The 24,983-nt window shown below is 35.9% G+C and overlaps 1 protein-coding gene across 4 annotated transcripts in view; it reads left to right on the forward strand.

The window, feature by feature from the left end:
- Positions 1–24,983, forward strand: part of LOC131046144 (lon protease homolog, mitochondrial) — a 149,527-nt gene that overhangs the window by 66,449 nt on the left and 58,095 nt on the right. For all 4 annotated transcript variants that reach the window (XM_057979815.2, XM_057979813.2, XM_057979814.2 and 1 more), the window contains 4 exons: positions 8,103–8,168; positions 8,298–8,384; positions 20,410–20,449; positions 20,864–21,035. In XM_057979815.2, coding sequence (XP_057835798.2) covers positions 8,103–8,168; positions 8,298–8,384; positions 20,410–20,449; positions 20,864–21,035 — 365 coding nt within the window. The remainder of the gene's footprint in view (positions 1–8,102; positions 8,169–8,297; positions 8,385–20,409; positions 20,450–20,863; positions 21,036–24,983) is intronic.

A 24,983-nucleotide genomic window follows, 5' to 3' on the forward strand; every position in this document is an offset into this window, starting at 1 on the left:
TGGACTTAGGCAAATTTTCCAAAAAATTGAGCGAAATGCTAGGAAAATATTGGGATAAAGTGCGAAATCAATTTAAATAATACCTTAGGAGCGAGAAAACAACTCCAAAATGTCTGGGAATACCTTGGCACTTTAAAATCACCGATGGGCGTGTTTAAAAACACGTTAACGCTCAAAAGGTCAACATTTAGACAAAATTTAGGATCATTAAAATATCAATATTTGCAACTTGATCCTATAACTTCAAAAACCCTAGAGGCACTAGGTATGATCAAAACTCCAAGACTTGGGCACGGGAAACACAAAATTGCCCACTAAGCAGTGAAAACCTTAACCTAACAACGCAACAAGCAAGAAAAGAGGGGGTCCCCATGTTGTGACATCTTCACACATCGCCCCATTGCAAATGGGGACCCCCACTTTTCGCTTTTTAGAGTAGAAGTTTTGCCTAGTTTCCTAGTGTTTGCCTAGTGCCGTCTAGGGTTTTTTTTGAAGTTATAGGATCAAGTTGCAAACGTTGATATTTTAATGATCCTAAGTTTTGTCTAAGTGTTTGACCTTTTGAGCGTTAACATGTTTTTAAACACGCGCATCAGTGATTTAAAGTGCCAAGGTATTCCAAGACCTTTTACAGTTGTTTTCTCGCTCTTAAGGTGTTATCTAAGTTGGTTTCACACTTTATTCCAATATTTTCCTAGCATTTCGCTTATATTTTTGGAAAATTAGTATAAGTCTAGTCAAATTTAAAGTCGCTGAGTGATTTTGAGTGGTTAAAATGATAAAATCCTAAGGGAAATCCTTATTCCAAGGGTTAAAGGGTCAAATTCCATGCTAGAGGTTTTTTTCCCCTCACATTCCAGACTACCGAACCCATTCCTCCACTCAAAATCCATACTACACATGGGTTTCCCTTGGAATCCATATTGGCCACTAATTTCCCCCACTGTTTATCCATACCTGGGTCGAATTTCCCTTGGAAGTGCTAAAATTTGGCTAAGTGTCAAAATTTATCCAGATTGCCGTCGATTTTCCACTGGGAGTGCGGACTGGAGTGCAAGGATAATTCCATGCCTGGGTCGATTTTCCACCAGGATTTTTGTGACAACTAAGTGAGGATTTTTGCCCGAATTTCTATCCAGACAGAGGTTGATTTTCCCCTGAGCATTTTTGTAAGGATTTTTGTCTGGATTTTCATCCAGACAGGGATCGATTTTCCACTGGGAATATTTTGAAGAGTTTTGAGTGCGGTTTTTATCCAGAGTGAGGTCGAAATTCCACCAGGGAGGTTTTTTCCAAGTTAAGTGAGTTTTGAGTGTGGATTTTTTTCCAGACTAATATCGAATTTCCCCTAGGGGGTGATTTTTTTGCAAATAGAGTGGACTTTTGTCTGGATTTTTGTCCAAACTCACATTGATTTTCCCCTGGGAGGTTTATTTTGAATTTAATTTGCAATATTTTAATAAATAAGCCCCATTTAATTGCTTTTAAATAATGATTAATGATTATTTAAAATTTAAAAGCAAAATTTAATAACTTGCAATAATCATTTTAACCTTCTAGAAGCAAGTTAGGTTTTCACCAAGCAAGTATTTAAGCAAGTGTTTTATCCCACATTGCTTGTGTGGTGAAAGTGAAAGGTAAAAGCAAGTATATGAGAGGAGTCTCCAACATTATTTTATTATTAAATCTACCAGGTGTCTCCATGAAAGGTGATTTTTCTCCTTTATTGGCGAATTTTGGCAAAGTGCTGAAGTGAAGTGTTGGGTTGAGGATTCTTTCCTCCATTTTTTCCAGCTTGGCTGTTCCAACCTCCATTGTTGCAGATCCGAGCTGCCATTGAAGACATTTTCAGAATTTTGGAATGGCACCATAGTTGGGAAAATTTTTATTTTTATTTGGGAATGCTTTGTGCCGTTGTTTGGGGTGATTTTCTTCATGCTTGGCAGCTGCCATTATTTTCAGACCTTGCTGGGCACCATTGCTAGGAGTAATTTGACCTCCATTGTTGGCTGGGAACACATTTTTTAGAAATATTCTTCATTGCCCAGCTCATCCACACTAAGACGATTTTGGTTAAGGGCTGTTTGGAGGAGTTTTCAGTGCATTTTCAAGGGCTGCCATTGTTGTTACCGTCTGAAACTCCATAGTTGCAGGTTGTCTTCAGACTGATTTTCATTTCCAGCCACTTGCCAACTTGGAAAATTTTACTTGGGTGTCATTTCTTATGAGTTTTTTGGGCATTTGGTGGAGCTTCCATTGTTGATCTAAGTCTGAAACTCCATTTTCAAATTTGTCTTCAGACTTAAATATTTTTTACCAGCTCTTTGTTTGTGCCCAGATTTGACAAACTTCACTTTGGGAAGGTGAAATTCATCAAATATAGGTGTTTCCTATGACTGCGACAAGTTTAAATGACTGATTTATTAAAGTTGCAGGTTGTCTTCAGACATTGGGCAGCCATTGTTGGACCTTGGAATGGTGTCTTCAGACTTTGAGAACTAAAAATTAGACTTTTCCACACCCTTTTCCAAGCTTTTTCAGAATTGTGGTATACTTCCGGGCACAATTTTTGACATTTTTCTGAGTATACCAGGTTGTCTTCAGACTGAAACTTCATTTCCACCCACATAGTTGTGCCCATATGTGACCATTTCTGAGTTTTGAAGGTCAAAATAATTCAAATGCAAGCATGTGACATGGCTGTGACCACTTCCAGCCATTGATATTCATCATTTTCGGTGTGTCTTCAGACTTTTTGGAGCCATTCTCAGACTTTCAGAGGGTGTATTCAGACTTAAGAATCAAAAAATCAGACTTCAATACACCATTTTTTGAGTATTTTCAGACATTGGAAGGCATATTCAGACTTTGTCCTCAGAAAATCAGACTTTTATTACAACTTTGATATAAAAAATCAGTCACTTTCTGAGTGTTTTCAGACCTCCAAGTGATATTTCCAGACCTGGACATTCATTTTTGGGCTCCAAATACTTGATTTTCTGAGTTTACATGGGTGTCTTCAGACTTAGCAATTATGATCAGACTTATCCTAAGTCTGAAAATCGGTTTTTCTTAAGGAAAATCTTCCAGACTTTAATCCGGACCTCCATATTTTCTAGAATTGGTGTTACAATTTTCTCAGATTACCTATCACATGTTGGGACAAATGTCAGGAACAAAGTCTTGATGGTGTCCGGATTTCCACTCCATGGAATGGTGATCCAGTCAACACAAGATTTTCAAAGACAATGAGTCCGGATGAGGGTCGGATTTCCACTGCAGGGCAGAATTACAAAGGAAGGAAGTTGTCCAGATAGGCATCAAATTTCCACCAAGTGAAGAATGGACAAGGATAATGCGGATGGTTTTGAGGAATGATCAGTCCATATGCGGATGAATTTCCCACCAAGGTTGAAGTTAAGTTTATCATACTAGTGTTTGATTCAATGCTTATTTGTTTTGCAAGACTGTTACGAGGAAAGGAAGTACGATGATCAAGGCTTGAAGTGAAGGAGGATGCATGCAATGAGGATAAGGAAGATCAATACTTCAAAGATTGGATGGGGATTTCCGGATAGAGATTCCAGAAGGCGAAGGTAAAGACTAGATCAATCATGAAGAAGACTTCACTTTGGTGGTGAACAAATGAAGGAAAGCAAGTTCAAGAAATGAACACAAGGGATTTTACATCAAGAAATTCAGAGCTACATCAAGGAATTCCAATATCAAAGTGCGTCAAGGAAGGAAATATTCCAGGATTCCAAGATAGGGAAATTTTCCAAACATAAGGAGGGAACAGTTCATGGAATTCCTTAACATAAGGATGGAATGCAAAGTATCATAAAGGATTCCAAACATTGTGAAGATGAAGAATGTACAAGGCAAATTGATTAAGTGTACAAGGCAAATTGATTAAGTGTACAAGGCAAGCTGAGGTGGCATCCTAGTCACCATCCGTTCAATCAAAGGGTACCAAGTCAACATTCATTCAAGGAGGGAATAGGTGACACATGGCGCTACATCAAATATTATTTATCTTACCTACCCTCATTTCTTATTGGCCAATGTAATGGTGGTTGTACAAACCCTAATTAGGGTTTTATCTTGTAATCTTGGCTGTTGATCTTGAATCAATCTGAGCCATTCATTTCTTTTGAGGCTCTATATATGCCTCCTTGTCTCTCATTTGTAAGAGAGAGTTTTTGTAGAATTGTTGGTATATGTTGCAGCTATTTGAATCCTAATCATTGTTCAATTATTGGTGATTTGCTCTTCAAATGTTGTATTTGCATTCATGGTTCTCAATTCCTCCAAGTTAGATTAGAATTTAGATTAGAATTTATTTTCATGTATGTTAGATTGAGTGGAAGATTTGTTGAATTTATTTGTGTGGAATCCTTAATCCATACCACTAGCCTCTTGCCGCTGGTATGTGCGCCTTGTGTGGTCAACTGGAATTTGAGTAAGCATAACTTCAACTATTACTCGTCCATTGACAAGCATCAATTTGGATGGTGTCTATGTTTGATGGTAATAGTTTGAAAATCTTTAAGTATACCTTAGATGATTGCACTAAGCTTGTGTCAATACCTGATTGTGAGACTTTGCCTGGTTTGATTCCACTAAATCCATTCATCATTTCCTACATTCTTAGGTTTAGAATAGATTTCTTGAACCCTATTCCTTTTGCTCATTTTTTAGTAAGAATTAAGTCTGGAGCTTCATTGCCAAATCCTAAGTTATCGGCATACCTATCCTGATCCATGATAAGATTGTGCATTCATGTACAACGTAAGTCCCCTTGTGATTCCAACATTATCACATCAAACCACTGAACTTATCCACATGTCAAGACCTGACATTTCGTAACCTTGGAGTTGTCTCATTTGATCGCAAAGCATAGCATATGAGAGACTTTGTTGAAGAGAGGATAAGATACCTTGGTATTTTATTCTGTGTTCGCATGTGCATAAAAAACACATCAACACCCCGTTAGCAATGGGGCGATGTGTGAAAAGGTCACAATAGGAAGAAACCCAAAAATTAAAAATTTTCTGCAAACATAAAACTTGAAATTTTTCTTGAAAATAATCAGGAAAAAATAATAATTTGCAGAAAATAAAAAATAAGCTCTGATTTGTTTTGTAAAAAAAGTCAGAAAAATATAGACGATTTTATTTTAAAAAAAAAAAGGCAAAAAAAAAAAGGGGGCAAAAGCCCTAGATTGGATGTACAACATAAACGACGCCCAGAAGACACCACAATTTCCGACATCCACAGAATTAGCAGAAATCGTAGATTGCTTTTAAATTCCAAGGCAAATTCGCTGGCACAAAATTGAAGGAATGGAAAACGAGGCACCCAGAACAATTTGAGACCAACCCAAAAAATCTCTCGAAAAACCCACCAAGAATCTGAAATCAGAATGCAGATCTGACGGCTCAAAAATCGAGGCATGGAAAATGATGCACCTAGAAAAATCTGATGACGACCTAGTTGAGGTCTTGAAAAACCCACCAAAAACCTGCAACTAGAATAAAATTTCGGCTTGAACTGAAGGGTCAAAACCCTAGTTGAAAATTGCAGAAACCCTAGGAAAATTTTCAACCTGCAAAAAAAAATAAAAAATCCGCCCAGGAAGAGAAAAAGAACCTGTTTTTTATTTAAAAAAAAAAAAGTTTTTAAAAATCTCTTAAATAAAAACTTTGAAAAAATTTAATAACAAAAAACTTTCGAAATTTTTAATTTCCATGTTTTGATACAATGAAAAATAAATTGAATCAATGATTCAATAATCGGATAATTACATTGAACAATATACACACGTATATATAGAGGTTACAAGACGATGTTCTATAATTAGAACATAACATTAAAGTAAAAGACTAAAGAGCTAAATGCTAAATTAAGCTCAAAAGCTAATTTTATAAAAAAAGTAAATTTCATAAGCTAAATAAGCCGACTAAAAAGTTAAATAGCTAAATAAGTCGACAACTAAGATGACTGCTAAAAATAGAAGATGAACATTATAGAAGATACTAATATTATTTTAACAATTTGCAATATACTTGGATGCTGATCAAGGACACCATTTGCAGATCAAGAGAAGAGATTTGCTGCCTCAAGGAAGTTCGCTGCTCTTTGAATGAGGTTCGCTGTCCTTAGAATGAAGTTCACTGTCCTTGGAAAGTAGTTCACTGTCCTTAGAAGATGATTTGCTGACTTTAGATGATATTCGCTGATCACTCCTGAAGGAGATCGCTGTGTGAATGAATGTGTAGAATTCATGATTGAGACTTTGAATATATATGTGTCTTAGCCTCCAAATTCACCTGAGGTCGGCGGCTTACAAGAAGAGCAATTTAATTACATTTTAATATTTTAAGTTTAGCGCCCAATATAGGCTCAGCCCCACACGTTACAAGTTACATTATATTTATTGCATATAAAGCGTGACTAAGGCCAATGACCAATTAGTCACATAAATGTGCTAGGTCGGCCCTAGAAGGGATCCGACCTAGCTATAACATTAACAGGCTTTATGTGTGTGTGTAATGGCCCTTGCCATATAAAGTTATCAGATCTGAAATTCTTTTTAACTTCTTTAAATTAAACTTTGCAAATCAATAGAACCAAGCAAATTGGCTTCTAGGAATAAACACTGTAACACCCTGTATTTGCAACAGATTCATAGAACTGATATTTTATGCATTATTATTGATTTGTATCATGGAAATACATACAGCAAGATACATCTGCTATAAACTAAGCAAAAACTGTGAGCAAATAAGAAATCCGAAATGTACTGCAAGCTCACAAACTTTCAAGAAAACTTACCAAACTTACAACAAGGTTTTCTTATGATATAATGGCTGATTTTACAATGGAATAACAGCAAGCTACAGCCAGAAATCCGTTATAAATTTCTGCAACAAATGAATACTTAAATCCCAAAGAACTTCTAAAAACAAACTGCAAAATCAAAGATCTTAACTATTCAACACAATGATAATCTCTGAATAAGATTATACTTTGGTAATCCTTTTCTCCTGTCTAAGATCATTTGGTAAGCCTCTGACCCCTGTCCTTAGATCACCTGCAAACCTTCAGACATCCCGTTCTACAGTCTCCTCCATTGGTTTATCAGTCATTGATGAATAAAGCATAAGCTTAACACAATCTGCAACAAGAATCATGCGAAATGAGGCCAAAAACATGTATAAATGAAATCACTTTCAAAACCTAAGTTTGGGCGCCAAAATCCCATTCCCAAGGAAAGGAAACTTTCCTTTTGCCATAAGTATCTCCTAACTTCAACAACTTCCCCATGAGCTGCCAACTTTATCAAAACTGCCAATTACCACTAAAGTTGATAATCATTCCAAGTGGAGTTTCCCAAATTCCCATGTCAATAGGAGGTTAACTTGCCGGTCAAGTTTAGAAACTAGTTTTCCAAGTGTCCATCACCTCTTTTCCCATTCCAAACAAACTTGCCACTTTCCTGTTTTGTCCTTGGAGCACGAGAAAGCCAAGTAACTGCTAAAATAGCAACTTCCAAAATTATTTTATAGGATGTCAAATTATTTGGCATTTAAAATATAGTTGAACTGTGAAGCAGCGTAAAAACCATTACCAAGATATATATTTTATGAAATGATTTGCTTGATACATATCTATTAATAAATAGATCACGTCTTAGCAGCATATGCTGTCAATAAGCGTAAGGTTCACCATCATGTGAATGCTACTAATAATTACTATCCATAAATACTAGCTTAATGTAGGTTGAAGAATTGTACTAATTATCTCAAGAAACCAGAACTTCTTTGGGAACATATAGTACTTGATAGGTCGTTTTGTCATCCCTAGAGTGTTGCAACCAATTCTGTAGAGAGGAGACTTAATGGCCATATTTTTGTTTTTGCGATTACCAAATTGGATAAGTTGTAATTGGATTTTTGGTTCAACCACTTGTTTTTTCTACTTGAGAAAATGGGTTATCTTACTATGCATGTAATTAATGCCACAGAAAATATTCTTTTCTTCTTATATTGGAATTGCTCATATATCCTGACTGTGAAGTGCCACTAAATGTGATTTAGGTATATAAGCGATTGAAATTATCATTGGAGTTAGTGAAGAAAGAGATGGAGATTAGCAAGATACAGGTATTGTGCTTTTTGGAGGGTTGCATTATCATTTTTGTTATTCCTATAAATTCAGGTGACTCTGACTGTCATAATTACTAAGGCAATTTCGTTTCTTGCTAGACTAATCTATTGTGTTCTGTTTGGCAGGAATCTATTGCCAAAGCAATTGAAGAGAAGATAAGTGGTGAACAGCGTCGCTATCTTTTGAATGAGCAGCTCAAAGCAATTAAGAAGGTGCCTAACTAGTGTGGAAATTAACTTGCATCTTGATACCAAACCATCGTTTGCCAAGGGGCACATATGTTTTATCTGAGCTAGCTAATGCCATTTTGTGTGGTATCTATAAAATTTTTAAGCTTATTTTGTGAATGTTATGCAATCGTGTATCCTGACAATGGGTCATGGAGCCTGATCAGAAATGTGAATGTCCATCAGTTGAAGTTGGAGCCTTTTTTTCAATCATATTGTGTTTCATTATTTCTGCATTTATGAAGTGGAATAAATTAACAAGTGTTCCAAGTCTTGAATAATTTTCCTTACATCTTTCCTTTGTCCTTCAACTACCAAAGTCTATACCTTTCTTTCCAATCTGCCATAGATATACAAGCCGTACTATCCCTTAAGGAGCTTGTGGGCTTGTCTCAACCAACTTCAATTCAGTCCCAAATTATCTCCTTTTCCTCAATCATCTCACTTGATCATAGTTCACTCTACAAGAGAGGATTTGAAACACTTCATTTGAATCATGCACAAAAGATTATTAGTAAGCCTTTTTTCCAGCAAAGAAATAGACTAGCTGCTACATTTGAATGGAGAGTCCACTCCCAGCCCAGTTCACTATGGAAGAAAAATAAAATAGATATTGACTTGTCAAGGAGAAAGTGTCAGTCTGCAGATTTATGGGAGCCATCCTTGGACCTAAAACATTGAAGTTAGGGGTTCAACATAATTTGAAGCCTGTGGTATTAGTGGAGCTTCTTATGATACACAAAGGATACTTATAACCATTTTCTTTTCCAAACAGGATTGGCATGTTTATGAAGCACTGGTACCCTACCTTTAACACTATAGAGAATCTCCCAGGCATTCTTTAGGAATCAATAAAAGACAAAGACGATTCTCATCACACCCATAGTTAACACCTCAAGTGGCAAACAAAATAAAAAACAACAAAAGCAAAGGAAACCATTCGTAGATTGCATGAAAACATCTCAGATCTGAATCTCATGTAACAACTAATGTGCAAAAGTCAGAAGGATTTCCAGATCTGGGTCTTTTGATGTGATTCTGAAGGAAAAATGATCAAATCAAAGATCAACAAGATAACCCAGAGGTTGATGCAGATCCTTGTTTGAAATATAAGTTGAATTTGGGCCCCCAGTAATCTCCTTTAAATTTTGGAAGAAGTTGAACATGATAAGTTGGATTTGGTTCTACTTAAAGAAACTTTCATGGCCAATCCTAAAAGAAACTTCCATTCCAAAGGCATTTTGGGTGCAAATCAGCTCTGCTGCAAAAAACATTAGAACCACAATAGAATAGAACCATGTCTATTAATCTCATAGCTCTTTTTCTTGGGGATTAATATCCATTTCTTTTTTGTTGAATTTCAAGATGAGGAGGTAGCAAATATATGTAAATTGCTCATGGAAATAACAAAAAGATTAAAAGAATGAATGCATGGAGTTTGAGAGTATTGGATGGTACACATTTCAACGAGTGTAAGTTTGTATTTATTATTTTGTTTGGACGTTTTAGGTGGTAGTTGCTTAATAGTTAATTGTAAGTTAATTTTAAAGCATAACTAATGTGCTAAATCACATCACTAATATAAGCAATCAATGCCTACATAAAGAAAGTGTAGTCATAAGTCATAACATTATATCTAATATCCCTCATAATGACTAAATCAAAGACAAATCTACTTTTGTAATGAAATTCATTAAAGAGAGTAGCACCAAAATGTTTAATGATTAGATTAACAAATTGTTATGAAGTGCAATGGTGTGATCTAGATAAGAGAGTTAATTTGAAGCCAAAGGTGTAATGGTGGGATTTAGATTTAGGCGGGCTTCATTTGAATCCAAATCACGAAGATTTACTTTATCTACCATGCTTGTGGAGCTTGCTTATGCTTGTATGATGACTTGAGAAGTCGACAAACCAAACACTCAATACTAGTTACCTACATTCTGATAGAGTGCACCATGGGACCTCGCCTAAATCCTCATTTAGGTAGGCACTTGTCATGTACACATGATAACACCTATAACCAAACTAGGCTTCTACAGAGAGAATCAATCAAACTATAACCATAATTGTCATAGGAGGAGTCTAGTTCTAGTATATCCGTTGTTGCACATTGCCTTTTGCAAAAAGATAAATCTTGTACTCATCCAAAACTTTACATTTGATCTTATCTACCCATATACATCCAATGGGCTTTTTTACTCGGAGGCAATTTGACCAACTCTCAAGTATGATTTTTCATAGGGGCATTGCTAAGTTGTATTTTTGTTTGCCTTTTAGGTTTACATTTAATTTCTATGCATAATTTGGTTTAGGGAAAATGTCAGAAGAAGCAAAGTGAACATGCTCATCTCAACCAATAACTTTGTTTTCCCATTCATTAAATTTGTGCCTTTGATTGAGGAAGTTCATCCTTGACATCTTAAAGAGTTGAATAAGACCACTCAAGTCTCTATTGTTGTGTGACACAAGACTCTTGTGGTGATTAATCACATAGAGTTGAAGTCAAAATAGGTTTCCTCTCTAATATGTTAGTGGTGTGGGAGAAATCTTACCTAGAGGCTGACACACATGTAACTATGAGTACAAGAATAACTAGAGCTCTCATTTTTCAAAAGAGCTACAACTCTAGTTCCTTTCAAATCATTGACAACTTGTTGGTTAGAGTTATAATTAAAGAAAGGTCATCATTCCTTTTACATCAACATCACAACTAGTTATGACTTTGTTAGTGGAAACATCAATGAGTTTATGTGCCTTCACTGTTTTAGCTTACCCAATAAAGAAATATTTGAAGCTCTTAGATTCTAGTTTACTCCTTTGCTATTAGATACTTAAAACATTTCCAGCTAAACATAAATCACCAAAATGTGTTACATTTGGTTTGAGGCTTGACTAGGTTTGTTTAGGTGTGACCTCTTGTGAAGATTTGTATGAAGTTTTGTTTAGGAGATAAATCACATTGGCCATGACTACATCTTAAGTGTTTGTACAAGACACCTCATGCGTTAACCATTAGCCATTTCTATGATAGTTTGGTTTCTCATTTCAACCATCCTCTTTTTCAAGGGGTTGTCAACTATCTCTAAGTAAATTTTTACTTGTAGTATACATGGAATTGTTTGGAAGTAAACTTGCCCTTGATAACATATTTTAGACAAGGAAATCCGAGGAGATGTCCTCGGTTTGAAAAACCCCATCCTCGTACTGAGGACATTTCGGGACGTCCCCCTTTCTACCAAATTGGAAATGATGCCCCCTTTTTCGGAAACACCGCCCCTTGACGCCGGGGGCCTCAAGTCATCCCGGGGATGGTGATGTTCCCAACCGTCTCTGGGTGGCCAAATGTCCCTGTCATTAGGTATTTTTTAATTGTTTTGTGGGCCCCTACCTCCCTGGTTGCCCTAAAAGTCATTAGGCAAAAGATTTTGACTCATTTGATCATTTGTATGAGAGGAAAAAAAGTGGAGCAGCAAGTGGGTTTGAAACAAGCAACCATTGAAAGAGGAGGAGCAGCAGGATAGAAGGAAAAGAGGTTGAATCTATGGTGGGATGTTGATTCCAAATACGTGATCTAGGTTGATGAGGAGACACTAGAGGGATTGGTTGGGATTCTGTTGGATGAGGTGGACATGACCATGACAATGGTAAAGACTTAGAGGACTCTAATTTTGATGTAGTGTTAGGAGCTGCAGATTAGAGGCAGCAGCGTACTTCGTTTTTTTGTATTTTTCATATCATAATTGAAAATAAACTATATGGCAGCAGTGTAGCCTTTGGACATTTTGTATGTTATTTTTTTAATATCACATGCATATTGACAATGAATTTTGAATTATTAATGTATATTGCGTATTGACAATGAATTTTGAACACAAATGTTGTATGTTAAAACTTAAGGTCTAAAATGTTTTCAAATGCATGCTATATTCATGTTTTCATATGATATATAATGTATATATGCATGCTTCATCCATGTTTTCATATGATACTTCAAAAATTCCTTACATATTTTAAATTTTCCTTATATTTTATATAGCTGTCCCCTTTGTCGTCCCCAAAATTGGCAAAACAATTTGCCATCCTGGAAACCTGTCCCCTTGTCCCTTGCTGGCCTCGTCCCAGAAACTCAGCGTAACATTGGTTTTAGAGTCTTGTTCAGTGTATCTTTTGATTTCAACCAATGATTTGAATTGGAAAAGGTTACCAAAACAATCAGACTTCTTTAGAAAGTATACCCACATTTTTCTTGGGGAAATTATTAACAACAAAAGTACCTTACATTGAGAATTCTTGGTGATTCACTAGATGACACACACATGTTTGCTTGAATTGGATCTAAAGCCTCCCTTCGCACACAATGTCTCTTTGGTAGGAAACAATTTCTACTTTTGCTTACCAAACAAACACCCTATACATATATCTAGCTTCTCCTTATAGATGGCAATCTATGAATCATACTAGTTTTGTGCAATATTGCTGAATATTGAAGGTTGAGATTTCCTCATTTCTTGTACTTCTATTGTTGTCTTGAATAGATACCGCATGCAAACCAACTTACAATATCATCTAGTCTATACAAATGATTCACAATTGAAGTTCCTTGAAATAGTTGCAAAGTACCTTTCTATCATGATTGAAGAGGATATGGTTTTCCACATTCCAAGAAAAGATATGTAGGGTTTCATACTTTCATCTGATTTAGAGGCTAAGATTGTAATTGAGGTAGTAATGGGACACATGAGTTCCAATTTTGGTAGTTGAGAAATGTTGAAGAGACGAGATATTGTGTTGGAAACATAATTGTTGGGACAAATTTGCCTTGACAAAGGCGAATAGACAAATGTCCCTCGGGAAAAGCAACTGTAATTTCCCCTTCTAATTTTTGTCCTAGAATCATAATTATATAAAATTAGCGTTAGGGTTACTCTTAACTAGGTAAGGTTTATGATACTTCTTACTAGGAAGATCAACATATTTCAACATAACTATTATTCTTAGATTCAATTCTTGCAACTAATGAACATTTAGCTTTCATAATACTTTTGATAACTATTATATTTAAGCCCCAATCCCTTCCTCTAACCTAAAACTCAACCCTATGAAGGATGGGGAATAACCATGTTAAGGTGCTAGAAGCCATCCTTCACAAATAGTGCCTTTGTATGATTTAACACATGCCCATTCCAACCCAGGTCTTATCTATTGCCCTTGTATAATGTAGCATGGTCCATTCCACCGCAGGACTTATCTATCTTGTGAGGTATTAATATTGCCTTTCCCTAACTTTCCCACATTCAATCCTTCTTATGGGCAATAGGAAAGATTAAAGAATGGGCTAGGAATATAATAACTTCAAATGGATTATGAATAATTATGTAATTACGTATGACTGTCACACATATTGCAGTCTATATTAATATTACTATTAAATTCTGCATAAGAACATTATCAGGCTTCATATATTAAGCATACATATTTAACACATCCCCATGCATAACACCATGAACAAAGATGTTATTGCCTGTAACTTAATAACAGTTCTGATCTGATCTGATCGATGGTGATGTCATTGGAGCCTTTTGATTCCTTTCCTTTATATTTCTCAATGTGAGGGAGAGGTCACACCTCTTCATCATGTATGCCCTTTGGCAAGAGACACCCTTTCACCATTAGCACCCTTTGAAAGAGTGCAACTCTTCATTATTACTGTCCTTTGAAAGGGACACAACCTTTTACAATCAGATTTACACTTCTTATTTAAATCAGATCTGCACTTCTGATTCCCAAATTATCCCCCCTCAAATGAGGTTATCTTCTCCCTTTTATATCTCATGTTTGAGAGAGTCGCAACTTTTCATTTCATGTCTTTTGACCCTTCATTAAGTTAATTAAATTTAAATTATATTTTATTATATTCTCTTATATTTTAATTTTATTTTTAATAGTTTAATTTTATTTATTATTAAATTCTATTTCGAAGTGGGGACATTACAGCAACAAAAACACAAATGCCACCTTCGTGAATTGGCAAAGATATCATGCACAAAAAACTCTTTTGGGTGGCATTCATATTCCTTCATTACAACCTTTTCTTCAGTTGTTGGATTCTATTTATAGCTGTAGAAGTTCATACATCTGTTTGTAGTTCAAAAGAGGACATCCATGGCAATTAGAGATCCTTGGAATAATCAGAAGTCATAGAAGTCTATGTAGAACAATGAAAGTCTAGGAGTAGGTTGAGAAGAATCCAAGAGCTTTTGTGGAAGTTGGATTTCATTGAAACCCAATAGTAGCGTCTATATAATAACCTTGTGTATCTTAGGAGAAGTCATGCTTTTGCACATTGTTTACAAACTTGGTGAGTGCCCATCAAGTACTAGCGAGTTTTTTTGAATCACAAGTTTTTCAAGGGTTTACTTGCTGACGTAGGGGGATGAATTTGCAATGAAATTTCGTTGAGCTTTTTGGCAGGTACTTGCCAAAACTCGATGAGCCCATGGTAAAAACTTGCGTTGTGGCCTTTGGGGCTATGAAATGTGGGTTTGATGTGGTGGGAACACAAATAATTGTAAAATGTGATTTTGAGTCTATTAGACCCCTAATTTCCCATCCTCAACACACAACAAGTATGAATTTAAGAGCATAGTATGGATTTGCAAGTTAGTTCCATTTTTTTTCTAAGCATTTAAATTTTGTAAATGTTTTCTAACATTTTTAACATGGTAAATGATTGAATTGAATCGATTCAATTTGTCTAAATTTGTGGATTGATTAAAATTTAAATGATTTACATTGATGTTTTTTTTCATTTTTTTAAATATAGGGTTTACATTTTAGGGTTAAGAGATGGCATTGTCATATTTTTTATCAAATTTTTTAATTAAAATGGCATATTATTTTTGGTATTACAACCTTCCCTTTAGTGTGGCAAAGAGTCCATATTGCAGTGTTTGGAGACAACATTGACAGTTGTAGGGAAAGGGTACAAGGCACCCTCTCCAAGAGGATTAAGTGGCAGGTTGCTCCAAAATGCTATTGGAGATGTACAACAAATTATGAAAAATCCAAAAAGGCAATATCGAAAGTTTGGATGCATAATATTTTTAGATGGGTGGACATATGGGAGGAACCACGCCAATTGTTTGGTGGCTTCAGATGGTAAGTTAGTTTTTTGAAGTCAATTAATGCCTTCAACAAAATAAAGAATGCAGAAAATTTGAACTTATTGTTGGAGCAGAGGTTTTTTAAGTGTTGGGGATAGAAAATGTTGTTTAAGTTGTTACTAATGATGCAACAACATATATGGTGGCTAGAAGATTGCTTCAAGAGAGGCATCAAACACTTTTTGGGACACCTTGTGTAGCTCATTGCTTTGATGGTGTTTTGGAAGGCATAGGCAAAACTAATTGGGTGAGAGCAATTGTAGAAGAAGCAAGAGATATTACAAAATATATTTATTATCGTCCATGGGATTTACACATGATGAGAGATCACACCAAGGGGAAAGAGCTTGTGTGATCAAGTGTTACAAGTTTTGCAACTAATTTTCTAATGTTCCAAAGTATATCTAGTTTGTTGTCTTCTTTGAAGCATATGTTTGAGAGTTGAGCATGGGTAGACTCAACTTATTCAAAGAAGGTTGGTGAAGAAAGGATCGCAAAAATAGTTTTTGATGATGATTTTACGACTAGAGCTATAAAGGTTGTCAAGGTAACCTCAAAATTAATTTTATTTAATTTTCAAATTGAATCCTTTATTTTTGGCTCCAAAAGTATTTTGTTTCATTGTAAGTTGTACCTGAAATTTGCTTCTACTTTGTACTTTATAGGTAAGAAAGTTGCTAGTGAAGGCTTTGCGCTTGATGGATGGCAAGAAAAAATGTAATAGGATATATTTGTGAGGCCATGGATAGGGCCAAATAATTCATCCAACAGTAGTACATGAAGGATCGAAATAGATTTTCCCCTATTTTGGAGATCATTGATCAGAGGTGGAACAATCAATTCCACCAACCCATTCATGTTGGGGTATTGTTGATATGTTTCTTAGACACCTCAAACATAGAATAAAATACCTTGTATTCTATCCTCTCTTGAATAAGGAAACCTCAAATGCTTAACTTTGTGATCAAATAAGGCTACCCCAAGGTTTACAATGCAAACAATTGACTTTATGATGGATAGACTTAGTGAATTGATGTGATATTGCTGGTTAATACAAAGGAACTTACATATTGCTGGAACTAGAATTTGATTACTAAACTTGCTCGGAAAATAAAAGACAATGATAAAATTGGAGGAATCTAATCAAAATCTAAGGATAATGAAGATAATGAAGATAACAAATAGTGCTTAGATAGATGGATTCCATAAATCAAGCCTTGCTTCACCATGAGGAAACAACTACACAAAACAGATGTGATCTCCAAAGGTAACGAAGGATTTTCATATTGTAATCATTCATCCAAATACCCAATGCTAGCGCAATTCAAGTGAACATCCATAATCAAACTAGTGCTAAATTAGGTTCAGACTAACCATACATTGCAATTTGCAATCAACAAACTACAAATGGTATGAACTGGAATTCCATCAAACATCTTCACATTTCTCCATCAAATTCATTGAAGTTTAACTAAAAAACTGAAGAAGTAGAAACTATGCAAAATGCTGAAACAACACATAAAGATCCACCATATCTTCAATGAAAATTATGCATTAATTCCACTTTAGTCTTGTCAACAATCTTGTCTTCTTCTCCTACTGCCACTTCTACTTCTAACTATCTACCATTATATTTAACCTTTATTAATGAGAAGGCATAGCCTTATATAGAGGTCTAGATTACAAATGAATGACCTAGAACGATTGTAGATCAACGACCAAGATAATTCTAAGAAACCCTTATTGGGGTACATCTAATATCACCCAATGGGAAAATTACATGTCTTGAATTTACGTCCTTTGAAATATGCAGCCTATCACAAGGATATTTGTGATTGATTTGTTGGACAGTTAAATGATTATCTTTATAGCAGAATGATGATATGATCAGCAGCAAACTGTTGATTATAATTAGGGAATGGCAGATTCCAATTGCCTTGGGCAACATTGGAATCCGCCCAAGGGGGCCAGCCCCTTTCTGCAATGTGTAGGGCTGGGCCCTATACCTCACTTCACTCCACGCTACATAATGAAACCCTACGCTACATACATAATAACGTGCTTGCTTAAATAGGGCCGACCCTATCTATCAAGGCATTTCGGATTAAAGAGATTCAAATTAAATTAAAAGTAATTTAATTTATATTAGGCTGACATAAAAAGGATTTTGCATCACATATATATAAGACATATTTGCCTCATTCAAAATACAATTAATACACATCCTTCAAGCAAAATACATATCTGCTAATGATGCGAAGTTCACACATGCCTAAGGATGTGAAGTATACATCTGAGTTCACACACGCCTAATGATGCGAAGTATACAATCTGATTAATGCAAAAGCTGGTGAAGGAATTTATGCGAATCATCCCTGCCAATTAAAGAAGCAAACATCAAGTTCTTGCTGTCATAAAGAAGGCTGAGCTGTTCCAGTATTAAAATGCCAGGGATACTGAATCAGTGCAGATCTAAGACACATCAAGATTGCAGATCTAGGGCTTGAGTCTGAGTGCTGATTGGTGTGTTGAAGGAGCAGACCTGATATACATGAAAGTGCAGACCTGTGGTTGATTCCATCAGCCCTAAGAGCAAACACTTCAGACATCTTCAAGGACCTAAGATAAGTGTTGTAACTGTTATATGAATATAATCCATAATCAGATCTGAGGATCTTTTCTGGCTGGGTTTTTCCTCCTAGGAGGTTTTCCCAGGGTAACCATGTGTTGTTCTTGTTAATGCATGATAGCTTCGGTAAGATAAATGATTGAATGAGAGATAAATGAAGTCTCTCATTCAATCATTTATCATATCGATAACTATGATAAAACCTTCAAGCAATTAATTCCTCTTTGATAGCCATGCTACATTTGCATATAAATAACCTATTCAGTTCGATCAAACCCTTAACATTGATAATCATATTATATCTTTTGTTTATGCTCATCGATTTTAATCTTGCACTCCGATTTATATCAACTAACATAAGTGATAATAAATAAATGATTAATCAAGGCACCGATTAATATCGGGTTGCATATCGGTTGGCATAATAAAGGTTACCGATAGTTATCGGTTGTTAAGCCTACACCGATAGTTATCGGTTGTTAAGGCTAACATGCCGATAACTCTCGGCTGTTAGTATCGTGCATACACTGATATTTATCGGTTGATTAAAGGTTAAGCATACACTGATATTTATCGGTTGTTAAAATATAAACATGCACCGGTTGGCATTGGTTATTAATATGCACCGTTTGTTAGTTATATAATTAGCAAAGGAGCACGATCAAGTAATGTCTTGATCGGTCATGACCGATCGAGGCATTGCTTGGTTGTACCCCGCTTGCTATATATATATCGAATGGCATTTGTGAGAAAGGACATAGAAATTAATAAATGCTCCTCTCACCTGCCATACAAAAGAAGATAATCAGATTTATCATATAAATAGATAATACATAGATCAAGAAAATATAACTAGAATATATCTTGCCCATTGAATTGAGAATTGAACATCATTTACAGTTCTTATTTCTTTGTTCATTTCTATGTCATGCCTAAATCTAGAAATCTCTAAATCTTTCAGCTAATCAAACTAAATTCTGATTTCTGAGTTTATATTAATCTGAAAGTAGTAAAAATAACACAAACTATGTAGCAGATTTATGTGTTGACTCTGTTGAGTGATAAAGGCAACAAAAGAAAATACACCAAGGACAATATATGAGAAATTTATATTAGATACACATGAAAAGTTTTGAACATTTCATGGCAGATTTATTTAGACTTTGAACATCATTATGAATATAATATCAGACTTGTGAAGAAGGATTCCGTGCAGAGATAAAACAGACTTTGGAGCAGCATAATGAAGTATATTGAAGCAATGATCGTGAGAAATAGTATGGCAGATTTATAAGAGTTTTATAGGGAGATTGTAATCAGTTTTGTGACATGTTGGTTGTTATAATAATAGCAAATTGGAGAAGGAAGTATAATCAGATTTGTCGAGAGGAATTGTATCCATCATCAGTTGGAGAAGCAACATTGATAAGGTGGAAAATAAAATAAGATATTGGTGTCTCTTGCTGAGTTGGTGCTCACAAAATCAAATTTGGGAGTTGGTGCTCACAAACAAACTTAGTGGTTGGTGCTTCCAGTAGGTTGGTGCCTACAAACATTGTAAAAGAGGAATTATATAAAAGCATTGATTTGCCGTGGTTTTCTCCCGTAAGGGTTTCCATGTATATATCTTGTGTTCTACTTGTGTTCATATTAGTTAGATCACATATGAATGTTAGTTAATGAGATAAGTTATATACTTGTGATTGAAGTTGAAAAAGTTTAAATTGGTAAAATTTGTTGTTATACTGATTCACCCTCTCCCCCTCCTCTCAGTATAACTGTGTGCTCTTAAAAAATGAACCATCTTGTTTCTTATGATTGTGCAGTAATCTCGTTTATTGCTGGTAGTTAATATTCTCTGTGCCTTCTGTTTTGACAAAAAATAGCCACAAATGAATTATCTTGTTGTTTGCTTTCTGTTCTGGGTTTTTGGTTCTGTCCTTTTTTTCTTTCTCACTTCACTAAGTATGCTGTGATCAGAGAAGTCTTGTAATATTTCCAATACCAATAAATTTGGCCTTATTTAAAAAACAAAGTTGAATAAATTCTTATATGAATGAAACTTTTTTTCCTTCTTTATTCTTTTCTTCTTATTTTCTGGTTATTTGTTGCGCATCAGACTTTTTAAGCCTATACATTTTTTTTTTGATCGAAATAAGCCTATACATTTTTAATATTTCCTGTCCATCTTAATTTGTGTAATGTTATTTTCCAGGAGCTAGGCTTGGAGACAGATGACAAGACAGCGCTTACCGGTTGGTGCCTTTTACAATAATGTTGCATCCAAATTGTTTAAAAGTCAATACATAAAGCAGTGCATTAGTGATTATTCAATGTTCATCAAGGACATAGAGACAGGGAATCTATTTGGAGTGACTTTGCACCGTATTTAACCTTGTCTCATTGATTCATGAGAATATGAAGAGAAGAGACTGAGTTCAATTATTGTCAAAGCCAGTAGTATACCTGCTCTTGTCATGGTGGCATTCTTGGAGCCTTGAAAGTCTTAATTATATAGGTTCTTGTAGAACCACATGCTACAATGTTGGTTTGTTCCTCTTGATTACTGATTTGGCATAGAATGCATTTAACTGAACTATCTCTTTGCAAAACAAATGTTCAAATTACCTTATGGATGAAATATTTATTTTTTTAAATTTTTGTGGCAGCAAAATTTAGGGAGAGACTTGGATCAGATAAGGAGAAGTGCCCATCACATGTCCTGCAGGTGATTGACGAAGAGCTTACAAAGTTGCAGCTTTTAGAAGCCAGTTCGAGTGAGTTCAATGTGACTCGGAACTATCTTGATTGGCTTACATCTCTGCCTTGGGGCTCTTACAGGTTTTTCCATTATTTTATGCCTAATGCATCTTTATTGACATTATTGCTTAGTTTGTGCATGATGTCTTACAAAATGGGATAGGTTTGCAAATCAAATATTCTTTTTGTGTTTCTTATATCATTGTTTGTAGATCGCTTTACCATTGTTGTAGATAACTGGTGTCACATATGGTTATACATTATTTACTCTATGCCTGTTTTAATATAATAACTTGACAATGAAATGATAATCGATTACTTGCAAAGGAGTGGAAGACTCCTTAAATATAGATTACAAACAATGTTTCTAAAACAGAAACGATCGAGAACGAAATCAATAAAAGAAAGTTACTAAAACTAAACAACTAATCATTGCCATTGCAAGCTAAATATAAGAATATTACTTTAATACCCTCCATTATGGTCATTCTACTAACACCACCAAGTTTGCCCCTAAGTTTTACAAATTTGTTTGGATTCAAGGACTTGGTAAGAATGTGTAGTCTGATCCTCAGTTGGAACCAAAGAAACGGGACTCGGACTCGACTCGGACTCGAACTCGGGACTCGGCGTCAGACTCAGCTCGAAACTCGGCTGGACTCGGGAAAGTGAAAAACTCAAGAAATTTAGAGATTTTTAAAGATTTAAAACTTGTTTCAGGCACCCTTTATTGAATACACCTTAAAGACACAATAACATCATCAAACTCAGCTCATTTGATTACATACACAAGCATACATCAATCACATAAGCATAAACGCAAATTGTAGCTGAAGGAAATAACAAACATAGATATATAAATATTGTCAAATGTATACAATATTACAAAACTCATGGAATAAAAAATCCATGTCATCATATGATCATCATCAAATGTTTCATACAAATACCAAAGGTAAATACAACTACAAGCCTATGGCTCAGAGGAGCCTGCACCCTTCGGCCCCAGCCCCCTGCGAAGGCATCTAAGGTAGGTCCTGGATGATTCGACAACCATGGCCGCTCCCCGTGACACCATGCCATGCTCACCAACATCAGGAACATCCGTGTCACTATTTGCCTCTAAATCTCCTGTCTGTGCTCGTGCTCTCCGCTCCTCCTCTGTAATGGCTACAGTCTCAGCCTCTATATCTACCTGGTCGATCCAATCAGTGTCAGACTCGGAGCTTAAATTTTCCCTACTTCTATCGACGCAGTTTCCCCCCATATTGTTTGATGGGGGTTTGGGGGCAGCGCCCCCAAGGTGGGGTCAAGGGGCAGCGCCAAAAAAACTTATTATTTAATAAAGGTGTCGGGTGTTATTTTTCTCTTGGCTGACATGTTGTAACCCTAATTTTTCTCATTCTCAGGCGAAGGTTGTAGTGAACAAAGACGATACCATTCATTTAAAAAAAACTTTTTAAAATGTATTTTTTTGTCATTTTACTAACCCAGCCAGTAGCCGAGTTTGAGGCTTGGGACTCGCCGAGTTTGAGCCAAACTCGCCGAGTTTGAGCCAAACTCGCCAACTTGGCGAGTCTGAGTCCGAGCCCTAGAGACTCGACGAGCATGACTTGGACTCGGACTCGCCGAGTTTAGGCGAATCCGGGCGAGTCTCGTTTCTCTGGTTGGAACACGCTGCAACATCACTGATCCATCTTTAACAAGTTGTATGAAGTGACAATGAAGCTTGACATGTTTTGGTACGCTCATGGAAGATTGGGTTTTTGGCAAGCTTTGCAAGCGCTTGTCACAAAACAAGGGTGAAAGCCCTGCTTGAGACATTTTCATGTCAAAAAGCATCCTCTGAAGCCAAATAGCCTCACATGTTGCTTTGACAGTTCCTAGATACTTTGCTTCTGTTGAGGAAATAGCTACTACCTGCTGCTTCTTATTGGTCCATATGATTGCACCCGTATTAAGACTGCAAACATATCCAAAAGTAGACTTCTTGTCATCAACAGAACTTGCCAAATTTGAATTTGCAAAACCAACTAGCCTAGGATATTTGCTTTTGCTATACAGAATGCCAAAAGATAAGTATCCCTTTCACATATCGCAGTACACACTTCGCTGCAACCCAATGTTTTGCCTTACGGGCTGTCATAAAACGAGAAATGTAACTCAACATAACATAGTCTAGTGGCTGTAAGATAGATGAGGCCGCCAACTAGTTGCTTGAAATCTGACTCATTTATAAACTTTGAGTCTGATTAGACTGAAAGTTTTAGCCCTTTATCCATAGGTGTAGGCGAGATTTTGCAATCTGTCATTTTGAACTTGTCTAGTTAACTTGTGGCATATTTAGACTGAGAAATGAAAATATTGTCACCTGTTTGCCAAACTTCTACACCGAGACAATAATGTTGAAGGCTCAAATATTTTATATCAAATGTTTGACACGAATTCAATTTGATTTCCTCGAGCAAATGTGCCCCACTACTAGTAATGATGATATCATCCACATAGATGACAAGAAGAATGATGTCACTACTAGTACTCGACATATAAATTGGGATTTGAAGGACTTGTGACGTTTTCACACATCGTCGCATTGCAAATGGGGACTTGTTGGTGTACGTTTTATCATATACCGAACATTAGAATAAAATACCCAAGGATACTCTATCCTCTCTTGAAAAACCACCACTTATGCTAAGGTTGCAAGAAGACTATATGGCGATTCCAAGGTGTCTTTGGTCAGGTCTTGATGTGTGGATAAGCTCAATGGGCGTTGTGATATGCTGGTAGTACACAAAGGGACTTACACTTGACTCGTTCAATTCTCAATGGAGGTTTATCGTTTGTGGGTTTTGGATTGTGGACTTCAAGAAAACTGAAAAGGAGATATGGTTTAGAAATTCTAATCTATTTCTAAGAATTCAGGAGATGGTAAAGACTGGGTGAAACTAATAACAACACTTTGTTTCGCCACACTTAGGACAACTACGCAAAGCATGTGCAATCTTCTAAGGTTGTGCTCAAGATTTTCACACTCACGAATAACACCAACAATTGAACAATATTACTCAAAGTAGAAGTTAAGCATCCACATCAAAAGCTCAAGGCTAACTTTACTTATCGAATGAAAATCATCCATCCAACAAAAGTATGAGCAAAAAGTTTCACCAATCTAAACTATCAAATCCTTCATTCTTCTAACATACATGAAATAAAATCTAAACTATGATGAGGGATAAGAACCATGCCAACTCCAAAATTAAAGAGGTAATCACCATCAATTCGAACAATGCATTACTTATTACTTTGGCAATTGTATGTAACAATTGTTTATCTCAACATGTTTTGCAACATGCTCCCATGATTTACAAATGAGGGGTGAGTTCAATTTATAGGCTCCCCAGTTACAATTAAATGGCTAGGATCGATTTATAATCAACGATCGAAATTAAAACAACCTAACCCTAATTAGGGTTTCCCAAAATAGATCAAATATCCGTCGGATGAGAGACAAGTGGCATAAGATGCTATCTTTTAGGATTGCACCCCCTTCTTCTGCTGAGAGGTAGTGTGTTCAATGAACCTGGACATGTTGACTTGAATTCCCCAATTTGTGTCGAAAAATTTGCCTATGGAAATTTGTCTGGAATACTCTTCTTGCCACCAGTTTATGTTGCACGTGGGAGCTTGTCTTTGACTCTTCAGAAATGAAATCCTTCAAGCAATCTGGAATTTCTTTCCATACTTTCGCCAAGTTTGAAGACTTTTCTTTCTTGATGTCCGAAGACTCTTTCAGATGCCTTGAATTTGGAGAAGAATTTGATTCATCTCCTCTTTATTTTCTTTGTTCTTCTTCTTTCTTCTTATTTCCTCTCCAACATTTAGTCAAAATTTGATTCTTTTGGTTGTGGAAAATTCCACACTTAGCCATTGTTCATGTATCAAACCTTTATCCACCCGTTCGTTTGATTGACCCTTGATTTCATGTGCATGTCAAATTTATTTTCCTGCTCGATTGTTGGTCTGATT

The sequence above is a fragment of the Cryptomeria japonica genome, chromosome 4, assembly GCF_030272615.1.
Source record: "Cryptomeria japonica chromosome 4, Sugi_1.0, whole genome shotgun sequence".
NCBI lineage: Eukaryota > Viridiplantae > Streptophyta > Pinopsida > Cupressales > Cupressaceae > Cryptomeria > Cryptomeria japonica.